At 39.2% G+C, this 13,212-nt stretch overlaps 1 protein-coding gene across 1 annotated transcript in view; it reads right to left on the reverse strand.

Annotated features, from left to right (window-relative positions):
- Positions 1–13,212, reverse strand: part of LOC306906375 (uncharacterized protein) — a 40,731-nt gene that overhangs the window by 11,657 nt on the left and 15,862 nt on the right. The window contains exons 2-4 of the mRNA XM_079477721.1: positions 5,192–5,356; positions 472–520; positions 295–382 (exon numbers count right to left, since the gene is read on the reverse strand). Coding sequence (XP_079333847.1) covers positions 295–382; positions 472–520; positions 5,192–5,295 — 241 coding nt within the window. The 5' untranslated portion in view covers positions 5,296–5,356. The remainder of the gene's footprint in view (positions 1–294; positions 383–471; positions 521–5,191; positions 5,357–13,212) is intronic.

Genomic DNA, 13,212 nt, shown 5'->3' on the forward strand with positions numbered 1-13,212 from the left:
TCTTTTGAATGGACATATACTAAATAATGATATGACCTTGATGTGTGTGTGTGTAACATCACTGCTGAAAGAGTCATGTTCATGGCAGCAGGAGCATGAACTAGTAAACATCTCATCACAACAAGTCTCAGGAGACATCAGCCTCAGCACGCACGGGCACAGGCCGCTGCACATGTGCGTATGAACTGTATGTCAGTGTCTCATAACAACCAGTTAGATCTCTCTCTCTCTCTCTCTCTCTCTCTCTCTCCCTCTCTCTCTCTCACTCTCGCTCTCGCTCTCTCTCTGTCTCACCATTGGAGTTGGATGGCAGTCGGTTCATATCGTTCAGGCGGGTGTCAGATTTGCTCATGGACTTCAGCTTGGACTGGCGCAGAGCAGCCTGCCACACAAATCAATATCATCAGCATGTCCATGCAAGCGCATTGTGTGTATGTGTGTTTGAATATGTTTAGACTCATTTATACTCACTGTTTCGGTTTTCTGACCCGCTCCATTAGTGTGGCCATGTTTGCTTTTTCTGTGGACAGCATGACAGAAGCACTCCAGTGATTTTAATGCAACATTTAACAGTATAAAAAATACAGTTAAAAAAGTTAAAGGGACTCTTTAATCTGATATTTTTGCAGGCTGTATTCTGAACGTTATTAGAATGACACATTAGCTTAGCAGCACATGCTAATGCAAACTCTATGACATGTTTAGTGAGTGTACACTATTTCAAGTCTTAAGTGTTGAAGTATTTCTAATGATGTATTATGTATTGATGCTTTGATTATACCAGTATACACTTCGGTTTAAAAGTTATGAAAACACATTTTTCTCATGATACTAAAAATCTAGTCATCTGAAGATGAATCTGTAAATGTTTGAATACATTATTATTTCTTTCAATTGAAAAAACTGAAATATGGATGACGAAATGAAAAAAACAGACAATTAAAGTGCACTAAAGTTTTGGTATTACTAAAGTCCTACATAATTTACTCACCTTTGTGTCATTTCAGACCTTTATGACTTTCTTTCTTCTGCAGAACACAAAAGAAGATATTTTGAAGAATGTTGGTAACCAAGCAACATTGGCCACCATTAACTTCCATTGTATGAACACAAAACCACCTAAACATTTCTCAAAATATCATCCTTTGTGTTCCACAGAAGAAAATGTATGTACAGGTTTTAACGGCATGAGGGTGAATAAATGATGACAGAAGTAGTGTAGTGTAACAGTAGTGTAGGCTTAAGATACAAGCAAATAGATGACATTCTGTGAGATGCTTCATGAAAGTTGGTATAAAGTCACTGCTGAGATTCATGAATACAGTAACGTCTGTGATCGGTCTCTGGGGATTATAGCTAGTGTAGTTCGACAGGAATTGAGTAAGAACTGAATAGGCTACTAGTTAAAATGGAACCATCATCTACATCAAATCTCAGTCTGTCTGTAAAGAAACCAACTCTGGTGAATTAGCGATACACGAATACCCTTTTTTAAAGACCGAGTACGAGTACAGATATTCTTTCGCCTATACCGATGCCTGTACCGATGCCTTTACCTTTTCACAACACAGCAAGACTAATAGAAATAGAATAGCTTCAACAAACCACTCCACCTTAAACACATTCTGAAAAAATGTTTAATTTGATGTGGTTTTCACAAACTCTCAATGCAAATTTTTAAAGGTATCGGTGCATTTTTACATGTACGAGTACATGAGCTTAGTATCGGCACATCTCTACTGTGAATGTTAGACCATTTAAAAAAAGCGATTCACTTATTAGCCTCTATTTTGGTTATGATGCCTTTTCAAGCACTATGATTTCACTCAAGGTTTTGGAACACAGCTACTGTGTACTGTTGAATTGAACAGTAAGTGAAATTCCACTACAGCGAGCGTTTCTAATGGCTCTCTGTGGGGTTGGTAGGATCTGGTTTTATCTGGGGATTGTGAAATCGTGAGGGATTGGATCTGTTGCAGGTGTTCTGGCTGGAAGAGAGAGAGAACTGATAGGTAACCCTGACAATTGCTTCTCCTAATTTCTTCTACATTCACTCCCTCCGTCCCCAACACACATCTGCTATGACATCAATTACAGATTCCCTCGCTCTCTGCGAAACGTTTCTTTTCACACACCTTTTTTTTCCTTTTCACTCTCGCTCCATTTTTAACATCCGCCAAGACAGCTCTCGCACATTTGTAAGACCGAGGCTTTTCCTCCAACTCATTGTTCAACGACCCAAAAATAACATTTATGCTGTGAAATACAAATGTCTTTGAAGCCTGGTCTGTGTCGCACACAAAGCTCTTGCACGGCTTTAGAAGATTCTGAAACATCGCTCTTATGGTGCTTTTGAAGCTTGAATGCCTCAGTGTTCACCGAGTGTAATTGTAAAAAAAAAGCAACTACTACAAATTCTTCAATGCTCTGCTTTTATGTTCCTTTTGAGGTGAGAAAGTCACGGGTTGGAATATGGATGTGAGGTCGAGTGACTTTCTGGGTAAACTGATCCTTTAAGGGATGTATAGATTTGCATGATTACGCCGAAACATTACGAACTGAGCTACATTAGTGTACTGCTGTCTATTTCTTCATCCAAACGCCTGTGGGGAGTCGTAGCGTGACGCAGCCTCCTGTTTGTTGGTACTTCTGAAGGGCTGTATCGCTCTCTGTTCTCCTGTGAAGGTCGGAAAACTCAGGAGACCAAAGGGACACGTTCGCAGCTGAGGTATTAGTGACCCTGTGTCTATAGATTCAGAACACACTGTATATATACTGCGAACCCTCACGCAGCATAATAACAGCTGCACTTTTTACTGAGTGTGCGGTCGTGAATACTGCTTCAGTACAACCATTTTTACTTTCAACGCAAGATTAATTCATTATTAAGAATACACTTCTTACCAAGTTTGAGATTGAGGTGGAAATGATATTCTGTTGTTTCTTAAGAGGGGTTTTACATAGGAAAGTAAAATCACAGATGAGATGACTAATGTCTGTGTTGCTTCTCTTCAACAGCACTGAGGTTTATTGGGGAGTCAATTGACGTTTTTGCTTGTGTGTCCTGCTTCTAAAATATCACAGTTGTCCTACTGCAACCTCATATCTCCATGTTTTGTATTTATTTTTTGCCATAAAGTCACATTAATCACCTTTATGTTTGTCACTTTTTTTTGCAATTATCTAACAGTTATTAAAAGTTATATTATCTAAAAAAGTATTTAATTGCTTAAAAAGTATTTGGACATCAGATGATTTAGTTGTTTTTATGATTTACTTTTGACATGCAATCGTATATAATGTAAAAAACATATTGTACAAAATATGTTTAATATTGACCGAGGAAGGTCATGCCAAAGATTGAAACTGTAATTGTAAAATTTATTAATACAATCATATTTTGAAGCTCAAAATCTCATATAAGATTGTAACCTGGATTTCATAGACCGGTTCACATTTTATGAATAAATATAATTATTCCACATCAGTTTCATGACTCTATATTCCTTTTTTCTAAATGTATAAAAAAAAGCATTGTTTATATGGTGTATTTTTATACAAATGTATTTATATGGTTGTTTCTTCCAAAACATCATACAAAAGATATCTGTACCAAAGTTGATACTGAGAGCTCCATTATGTCTCCTGAGCTGTAGGAGAGCAACTCCTGAGCAACAACATTTTCTCTTGGGTTTCCTTAAACATAATTAGATTTTTCCTGAACAGTGAGTTGTGCGTGTGCTTTTTCCATCATGGAGATGAAACCCACCGTCATTTCTGGGCTCTTCTGACATTTGTCCTGCCTGCATCTTTTCAGTCTGCTGGATTTCAGACCAGCGTTCAGAAGTCCTGAGCACTAAATATCTCTATCAACCTCTTTAGTTGTAGCTGTCGCTGTATCAACCTCGGTTATGCTCTTCTGTACATCACCAAGTCAGTCGGTTAGCAACACCAAGGCCATAGGTTTGATTGCCACGAATTCCGTGTACAATTACATTTATTTCATTTGGCTTTCGTCAAAGTAACATTTGATCAGTCCACGTGTTTTCTGGATCCCATATATTATACCCACAATATGATTCTTACCTACAAAAAATAATTTAGAATTGTAGATATTGGCTCAGATTTTGCAGGAAGTGTCACTTGTTTTTTTTATATGTACATAAAGTAGCCTGCTTTTTTTTAAACAGAGTAGGTAAAAGAGAGGCAAAAGTTACAGACTGCATCTTTAACATGTAGTGCTTTGTACGAAAGCCAAATGCAAAACTATAAATGTAGTTGTAGCATTACAACTATACAAACCAAAGTCTTTCATACAGCTTGCCATTCCCCAACTGTATCAATTCACAGCAAGACTGTTTTTTGCAGTACAGCAAAAACATGACTTTGTGGTAAAAAAACAACAAACAAGCACAGTCCCTTATTCATCTTTTCCGTGAAACATTACGCGAAACAGAAATAGAACTCCACCTGAAAGTACAGAAACCGATTCGTCTGGGAGTTTCATTCCCTGCGAGCAAAAGTCTTTGTCACAAATGAGCATCGGATGCACAGCTTAACTTAAGGCTTTTCTCCTCAAACAGGCTCCTACCGAAGGCTCGCAATCTGCTGAACGAGTCATATTAGCATTCATCAAGTCGCTCCGCAGCGGGGAAGGAGAGATAGAGACGGAAAGAAAGATAGAACAGAAGAAAAGAGGAGGTGGCGCCCTGGCATAAGAGTGGGGGGGCTTTTTAAGATGCCAACGCATTACGTTTTTAACATATGAGTGGGTGCTTTGTACAGAAAGGCTTTTTATGTGTGGAGAAACATCATATCGATTGAAGCGTTTAATAGGGATTCTTTTCACCCGCATTCTGCATACATTCTATATGTCTTACCCCGCATCAAAACATACGGAAATGCAAATGCACACATGCAAATCTCTAACAATTCGATCATGAAACGGCTATCCCTGCACTCTATGCTAATAATCCCACGTATCAAAAGATGCTTTGCATTGGGATTCCTATGATTGATGACATTTCACTCGTGGTTCCTGAGATGATAATACCATACAAAACACATAAGACTAATCTTTTGTCAAACGTCCCGCTTAGGTTGGATTCTTTTATACAACCTATACTATACATCTTACTCCATTTAATAGAAACAAGCGCTTCACTACAGACCCACGTGTGTGTTAACTTACCTCTGACAGCCCACACACACCAGTAGGATAAGGATGGTGACCACAAAGGCAGAGGCCGCTGCAATGGCCCCCAGTATCAGCACCTTAGGGAGATCTGAGAACATCCCACTGAGCGGAATACACACACATACACACACGTCCTGCCGTACGGCTCTTCCAGTCCACCTACAGATGTACACAGAAAGACGAGTATTGATTACAATCATTTTTAGCTTTTTGATAGTAGAGACGTGAACCATAAAGTCTGTGTTAAACTTAAACAGAAACAACAACAGAGGTAAATTGATAGAATGCTTTTTTGAGACAACCCCAAACATAATCTGGCACACATCTATTTGATGGATCTCCAAGACATAGTTTGCTCATCTGCGATACGTCTTGGAGATGTCAGATGTCATATAGACCTCTAGAAGATGTCTTTAAGATGTTTAACTGTGGATGTAAAACTGCTCTTTCTAAGATGTTTAGCAGAAGTTTTCCAGATCTCCAGAACCCTAGCAGACATTTTACAGACGTACCTGGGCTATCTGGGTCACACGCAAATATAAAAAAAAAATACAGACTGATGTTTAACCCATATGAATACAGATACAAAAAAATACAAGTTCATCGGATCGTCACGAAAGGGGAAGTGAATGTAAATATACAATAAAAATATAGGATAAAGTTGGCAAACAAACTACTCAGGACATACAGACCTAACATAATATTGTGCACTAAAATGTGCTTATTGACTTTTAACATGAAGGTCTATAGAGTTTGACTGAAGTGATTAATGAAACAGATTTTAGGCCGGCAGAGATATTTCACATCTCTTATTGGAAACAGCATGACTGTTTGTGCTTAAAATGGATGCATTTAAAAAGAACACGAGCGCTAGTGCTGGTAAATTGTACATTTACAGAGAAACATTTTACAGATAAACAAGATAATTGGAAGAAATTGGGGCCTTGAAAAAGAAACACCATTGCTGAGAATTCCTTTTGTTTGGAGCAAACTTTAATTATTCATGTTTTATCTCATTTAACTCTGCATTCTAATAAGATTTAGCGGTTTATTTTACCCCACGAGACTATAAACACTCAAACTATGTCCAATATCCCTGCAGCCAGAAGGTATGAAGGTTTGCTTCTGTATTTTAAAAAAATGTTTTATCTCACAATAAAAGTTTTTTCTAGATTTTCGAAGTAGGCCTGCTTCTACCGATAGTTTAATGTTAGCTGCAAATCACCTTAATATTGCTTAAAGACACCTGTCATATTCAAAACTACCGTTTAATCTGTAGCTCTCATGTTTGGGATTAAATCTGAAATTGAATATAAACTGCTGATGTGCGTCTGTGGGAAAACATGACGTCTACAGGCAGAGCTTAAGTAGCCACAGCTAAACTAAACTCTCAGTCAGCATTCAGCCATAAATAGACAGTCAGTGTGTTATTAACTGTAACTCTCTTTCCTTCAGCTCCCTGTGAGGATGTGAAGACTAAAGAAATTGCTTGATGATGCAGTTTTCTGTCGTGCGGTGATGTATTTTCTAGTGAAACAGGATATTTGAGTGGAATACTGTATATTAATGGAATACAACAGTCTCGAAGTAAAAATTCTTCAAAAATGGTTACTCCTAGTCCTTGCTTCTGATTGGCCGATGGCCTTGTTGTATTCATGATAAAGCACAGCTATGACCGCTTCACGTAACAATTCAGTGTATCGTTGCTGTCAAACAATTTATCGCAATAAATCACTCTAAAAAAATAAATGAGTGTTTACATAATAGTGTTTGTCTGTGTAATTAATATGCACAGTGCACACACATACTGTATATTATTTAATGTAAAGAAACTTTTATTCTGGATGCGATTAATCCAAATTATTCGTCTGACAGCCCTACAACGCACCCGTAGCAATGTAAACGAAACGTTCTGTTGCTGTTCACAGTCAATCAGGGATTTCCTCCAGCGGAAGGAAGACTGTGGCTGGTGCATATTGTGAATAAATCATGGATGAAGGGCGCTGTTAGGCAAGACCGTGAAACACCCTTCATCAATGACTTATTCGTGATAAAGCAGCCTCATGTCCCTTATTGCTTACATACAGTATGCATTTAAAAATAAAGGTGCTTTATGATGCCATAGAAGGACCGTTTTTGTGTAAATGCTTCTATAAAGAACATTCTCTTTCACGAAAGGTTCTTTCTAGTGGAAAGACTTCGAAAATGTAAGAAATGATTTGGGGGAACCAAAAACCTTCTATAGCATCTTTCCTCGAAAAAGTAAAGAGAAAAAGATTTTTTAAAACACATTTCAATACAGAATTACCACGAGTGTTATATACACAGTTTTTGTATTTTTGTCATTTTTAAAACATTTTTCTAATCCTTTTCTGTTGAAATCTTACTTGGTAATGTTGTGATTCACCTCAGGGAAGAGTAACTCAGTTCATGTCTGAAAACCCTTATCTTAAATATCTATATTTATCTAAGATCTATATATTTATATATTTTTTTCAAAGTTTTCCTGCAACGCTATATAAATGGCATTATTCATTCATATGGTCATCCTTTAGTTTAGTGTCATGGTTTATGTCGGAGTACTTATTAGTAATGGAAGGTTTTTTTCCTAAAAGATGACATAACAAGATGTCAAAAGCAACAACATCTGGGACTACTATTTTAATTCAGGCTAATATTTTTCATTGGTTAAGTCAATGTCAGTCATATATCTGTCGTTGCATGAGCATGATGGTGAGCACATGCACGCTCGCCGAAAGACAGCAGTGATGATTAAAGTAAGATTAGCTGGACTGTCTTTACACGTGGGATCAAATATAAATTTTTCAAGACGGTCAGAGCTTTTCCCTTTGTGCACACAAATAAACACATAAAACACAAACCAACACACAACACAGCCAGGGGAGAAATGTGGCCAAAGCTCAGGATTAGGAGAGAGGGAGAGAATGATGACAAAAGAGAGGCTTAGGAAAAGAGGTCATGGAAACCAAAAAGCATTGGCCATTTTTATGCGTCTGTTGGTGTTTGTTGCATGTGTGTGGACATACAAAACAAGCCTCGCTGTTATATCAACGCCGTTCTCATAAACAGCATCCTTCTACCACCCGGAAGAAAATGAAAAGCATCTCCTTCTTTCCTCTTTCTGATGCTGTCGTCAGCAGATTTCCTAAATATTCTGGAGAACCCAGAGAGCAGCGTTCAGCAACAGCACGAGGACAAAAAGGGGAATATTAAAATAAATGGCGGCGCAGAAAATCAAGAGATTATGGAGGAGTCTTCGCTGGGAAAGTATCTAGAGGAGAGTGTTGTTAGTGGTTTTCCCGTGGGAAGGTTTCTCTAGCAACAATTCATACATCTCCGTTGTTCACACCTTGCACCATAGCAGCACTGACGAATGCACAAATGCAACGCACAAATGCAAGCGTGCGCACTCATTATGCTTACAGCAGTGCATATCTTTGCAGAGGAAGTTGCAATTGTGCAACGTTTATATTCTCTGAAATACCACAAAAATCGTTTCCTAACTCTTCAAACTGTCTGCAATCTCACCGTATTACATGCGTCATATATAGATATACAACCACAAACACCAGGCCTATATTTAGCAAGGTTGAACTACACAAACAACCCTATTTAGATCAACTACGATGTTTCTCAACGTCAAGCTCAGCATTATACCGCCGAATGAATATTAGCATATTTAATGTGTAAGAGTATTTGATTTTGCAGGGGCTTACTTTTGTCCCTTAGACAAACACAAACTTCAATCATCCTAATATGCACAGACTGCATCATCATAATCCTGACTCCCCCACCATTTCTAATGGCCTATGGATTTTGACTCTCACTGACTGGATTTACGGAGTCGTCTGGTCACCATTCAGAGAAAAAAAAAACAAGACCCGCAAATCCGAGGCTTGTCACACAGTTTACAAAACCTTGCTCTCGGACAAATAAACTGCACCCACGAGTTTCCAATCCGTGCTCTTGGTTTTGTAAACCGTCCCCTCAGTTTTTTTACTCGCGGAATTGAAGCCTCTGTCATAAGAACAGAACAAGCTCCTGCAGGAAGATTAAGGAATATTGTATACTTTTCTTAAAGATTATATTATACGTTGTCTTAATGTGTGTACTTAAAACGCATGCGTGGCGCGGATAAAGCACGCGTTCATTGCAGAGGTTCACTGGCATAAAGTTGGTTTCACATTAAACAATAATATTGGTGAACTTAGTGTGTTTCAGCAAAATGTGTATTATCCAGCAAGACATGTTTTTTAGGCAAATAGGCCTTTATTGACAAAGAGAACTGACATCAATAAGATTAGAGGGATAGTTCACCCAAAAATGAAAAATGTTGTATCATGTCCTCACCCTCATGTCATTTTAAATCTGTAGTACTTTCTTCCACAGAACTCAAAAGAAGATATTTTGAAGGATGTTGGTAACTGAACAAAAATTCGCTTTATTACTCTCGTGGGAAAAGAGCTAGAAATCTCACAAATATCTCCATTAGAGTTTCAGAAAAGATCACAAAATGTCCTCTGATTTGCCAAATCTGCAGTCAAAAGTAAATAATACTGAGAATCTCAGTATGAACTCAAACATTTCCAGTTTAGCGCTTTTCACAGTTTACACTGTTGCCAAATTCACTCAAATCCAAATTATTTGACCTCTTCAATCTACATTCATTTATACCTATTTAGCCTTTATGTATCTTTACAATTGTCTCATTGGTTTCTATTTTTATTTCTCCCGTTAGGAGCAATGTTAGAAGAAACATCTGAGACTAAGTTGATACTTCATTGAAGCATAACTGAGAACTTTAGTGTTTGTAATCTTCTGCTTAGGACAGTAAGTACAAAAGTGAATGTTCTGCAAAGTTGCCACAAAGCTCTCTTTCTCTTTCTTTCTTTCTTTCTCTCTACTTCAAAGCTGTTGTTGTTTTTCGAGGTCTTTGTAGTGGATGTCAAGCGTCTCTTATCACACGTACTCGACGACACGCTCGCTCTGCTGATACGAGAGCTTAACTCAATCTGCAGGCATCATAACAGTCCGTCAGTGAGGATGGACCCAACCCTCTCTCCATCCTTCAATTGGACATGCAGATAAATCACATTATGAGAATGTAAAGTCCCTCAGTCCATTTCCTCGGAGAGACTTCAAAACGAGAAAGGCTTACAAGTCCCTGTTTGACCTCAGAAGCAGTGGAGCTATTGCTGACGGGTTTGTCGTAGACTGTACTGCCGTTTAGTTGAAAATGCAGTTAGTGATGTGGCGTTAAAACAATAGAAGTCTATGGCAAGTCACAAACGTGTGTAATACTACAATAGCATAAATGTTTAAGCTAAAAGACTCCTTTGAAATGACATCACAGAATCGTAGCAGAGATTTTTGCGCAGGCAATCAACACTACGGGCCCAAAAAGCCAAATGGGATTTTGATGATGCAGACTGAATTTGTCTCCACATGTCTAAATGTATCAACCGTCTGCTCAAAGCAGATTATAATGACTTCAGTGCTTAACTTCAAATAAAGCATCTTAACTCTAAACAAGACCACTCTGCTGCCGCTGAGAGTTCGACAATACTTTAGCATACTTTTATATAACACTTCTGCATTTTGAATGTCAAAAACGGTGAAATCTCTCTCTCACAGACGTCATTTAAAACATATTTAATGTGAGAGTGACAAATCCCTTCCTTACGCTCTCTGATAAGATAAGTTATGCTCAAGCATGTCAGGGGTGGCATTCATCACATTGATCTTTGACTGGTCGCAGACCGCTCATCTCAGCGCAGTCCAGTATGAAATCGTGTCGTCTCAGCAACATTACAGCGTTTATGTTCCATGTAACGTGTGAAGGGAATTCAGTTGTACTTTACAAGATACCAATATGAGCTGAGACATAGAAAACAATAAAAAAGTCATAAAATGTAAGGCTTTATTGCGCGATACTCGTGATGATGAGCTGATATTATTGCTTTGAGCTCCATTTGTCAGTACATGCTGTGTGTGTTTCAAAGATTTTTGTTTCTTAATACAGCAGAAATTCTGAAGCATATAGGTCGGAGCCGCGGCACTGTGGTTGATGCTGTATGCTCGCAACCAGCATAGGTTTGAGTCTGACCTGGCATGTCTCTCATTCCTCATCTCAATTTCTACAGACTTTAGTAATGTTTTTCTTGTAAAGAACAGAAACGAACTTTAATTTAAAGTACTATACTGATGCTCACTGAATGAGCGAGTGCGTGAGAGAGTGAGTGAGTGAGCGATTGAGTGAATGAGTGAGTGAGAAAATAAGTGAGTGAGTGAGCAAATAAGTGAATAAGTGAGTGAGTGAATGAGTGAGTGAGTGAGCAATTAAGTGAATAAGTGAGTGAGTGAGTGAGTGAGTGAGCGAGCAATTAAGTGAATAAGTGAGTGAGTGAGTGAGTGAGCGAGCGAGCAAGCAAGCGAGTGAGTTGATGATGAGGGAGTTGATGAGCCAGTGAGCTTTATTTTTATTTGATTTGTATCTTAATCTGGATTTGTGCAGAATGTTTATATTTAAACATTTATTTTATTATAAAGCTTCATTGAATCTTGAGTGAGTGAGTAAGTGATTGGGAGGGTGAGATAGTGGGTGAGCAAGCAAGCAAGAGAGTAAATGCATGAGTGAGTGAGAGAGTGAATGAGTAAGTGTATAAATGAGTTTATGAGTTTATGAGTATATGAGCGAGTGAGTGAGTGAGTGAATATAATAAGGCATTAGGAAGTCTATGAAGGAGCAAGTGAGTGAGTGAGTGAGTGAGGGACCAAGCGAGCAAGTAAGTGAGGGAGTGAATACATGAGTGAGTGAGTGAGTGAGTGAGTGAGTGTGAGAGAGTGATTACATGAGTGAGTGAGTGAGTGACTGAGTGAATGAGTGAGTGAGTGAGGGACTGAGCGAGCAAGTGAGTGAAAGAGTGAGTGTGAGAGAGTGATTGCATGAGTGAGTGAGTGAGTGAGTGAGTGAGTGAGGGACTGAGCGAGCAAGTGAGTGAAAGAGTGAGTGTGAGAGAGTGATTGCATGAGTGAGTGAGTGAGTGAGTGAGGGACTGAGCGAGCAAGTGAGTGAAAGAGTGAGTGTGAGAGAGTGATTGCATGAGTGAGTGAGTGAGTGTGAGTGAGTGAGTGTGAGAGAGTGAGTGAGTGTGTGAGTGTTAGAGAGTGAGTGAGTGAGGGACCAAGCGAGCAAGTAAGTGAGGGAGTGAATACATGAGTGAGTGAGTGAGTGAGTGAGTGAGTGAGTGTGAGAGAGTGATTGCATGAGTGAGTGAGTGACTGACTGAGTGAATGAGTGAGTGAGTGAGTGAGTGAGGGACTGAGCGAGCAAGTGAGTGAAAGAGTGAGTGTGAGAGAGTGATTGCATGAGTGAGTGAGTGACTGAGTGAATGAATGAGTGAGTGAGTGAGTGAGTGAGGGACTGAGCGAGCAAGTGAGTGAAAGAGTGAGTGTGAGAGAGTGATTGCATGAGTGAGTGAGTGAGTGAGTGAGTTAGTGAGTGAGTGAGTGACTGAGTGAATGAGTGAGTGAGTGACTGACTGACTGACTGAGCGTACAAGCGAGCAAGTGGGTGAGCAAGTGATTGCATGAGTGAGTGAGTGAGTGAGTGAGTGAGTGAGTGAGTGAGTGAGTGAGTGAGTGATGGACTGTACGAGCAAGTGAGGGAAAGAGTGAGTGAGTGCATGAGTGAGTGAGTGAGTGCATGAGTGCGTGAGTGAGTGAGTGATTGCATGAGTGAGTGACTGAGTGAGGGACTTAGCGAGCAAGTGAGTGAAAGAGTGAGTGCGTGAGTGAGTGAGTGAGTGAGTGAGTGAGTGCATGCGTGAGTGAATGAGTGAGTGAGCAAACAAGCAAGCGAACAAAGGAGTATGTGAGTAAATAAGTGAGTGAGAGTGAGAGAGAGCATGAGTGAATGAGTGAGTGATTGCATGAGTGAGTGAGTGAGTGAGTGAGTGAGTGCATGAGTGAGTGAGTGAGTGAGGGACTTAGTG

This window comes from Barbatula barbatula (assembly GCF_947034865.1).
Source record: "Barbatula barbatula genome assembly, chromosome: 17".
NCBI classification, from domain to species: domain Eukaryota; kingdom Metazoa; phylum Chordata; class Actinopteri; order Cypriniformes; family Nemacheilidae; genus Barbatula; species Barbatula barbatula.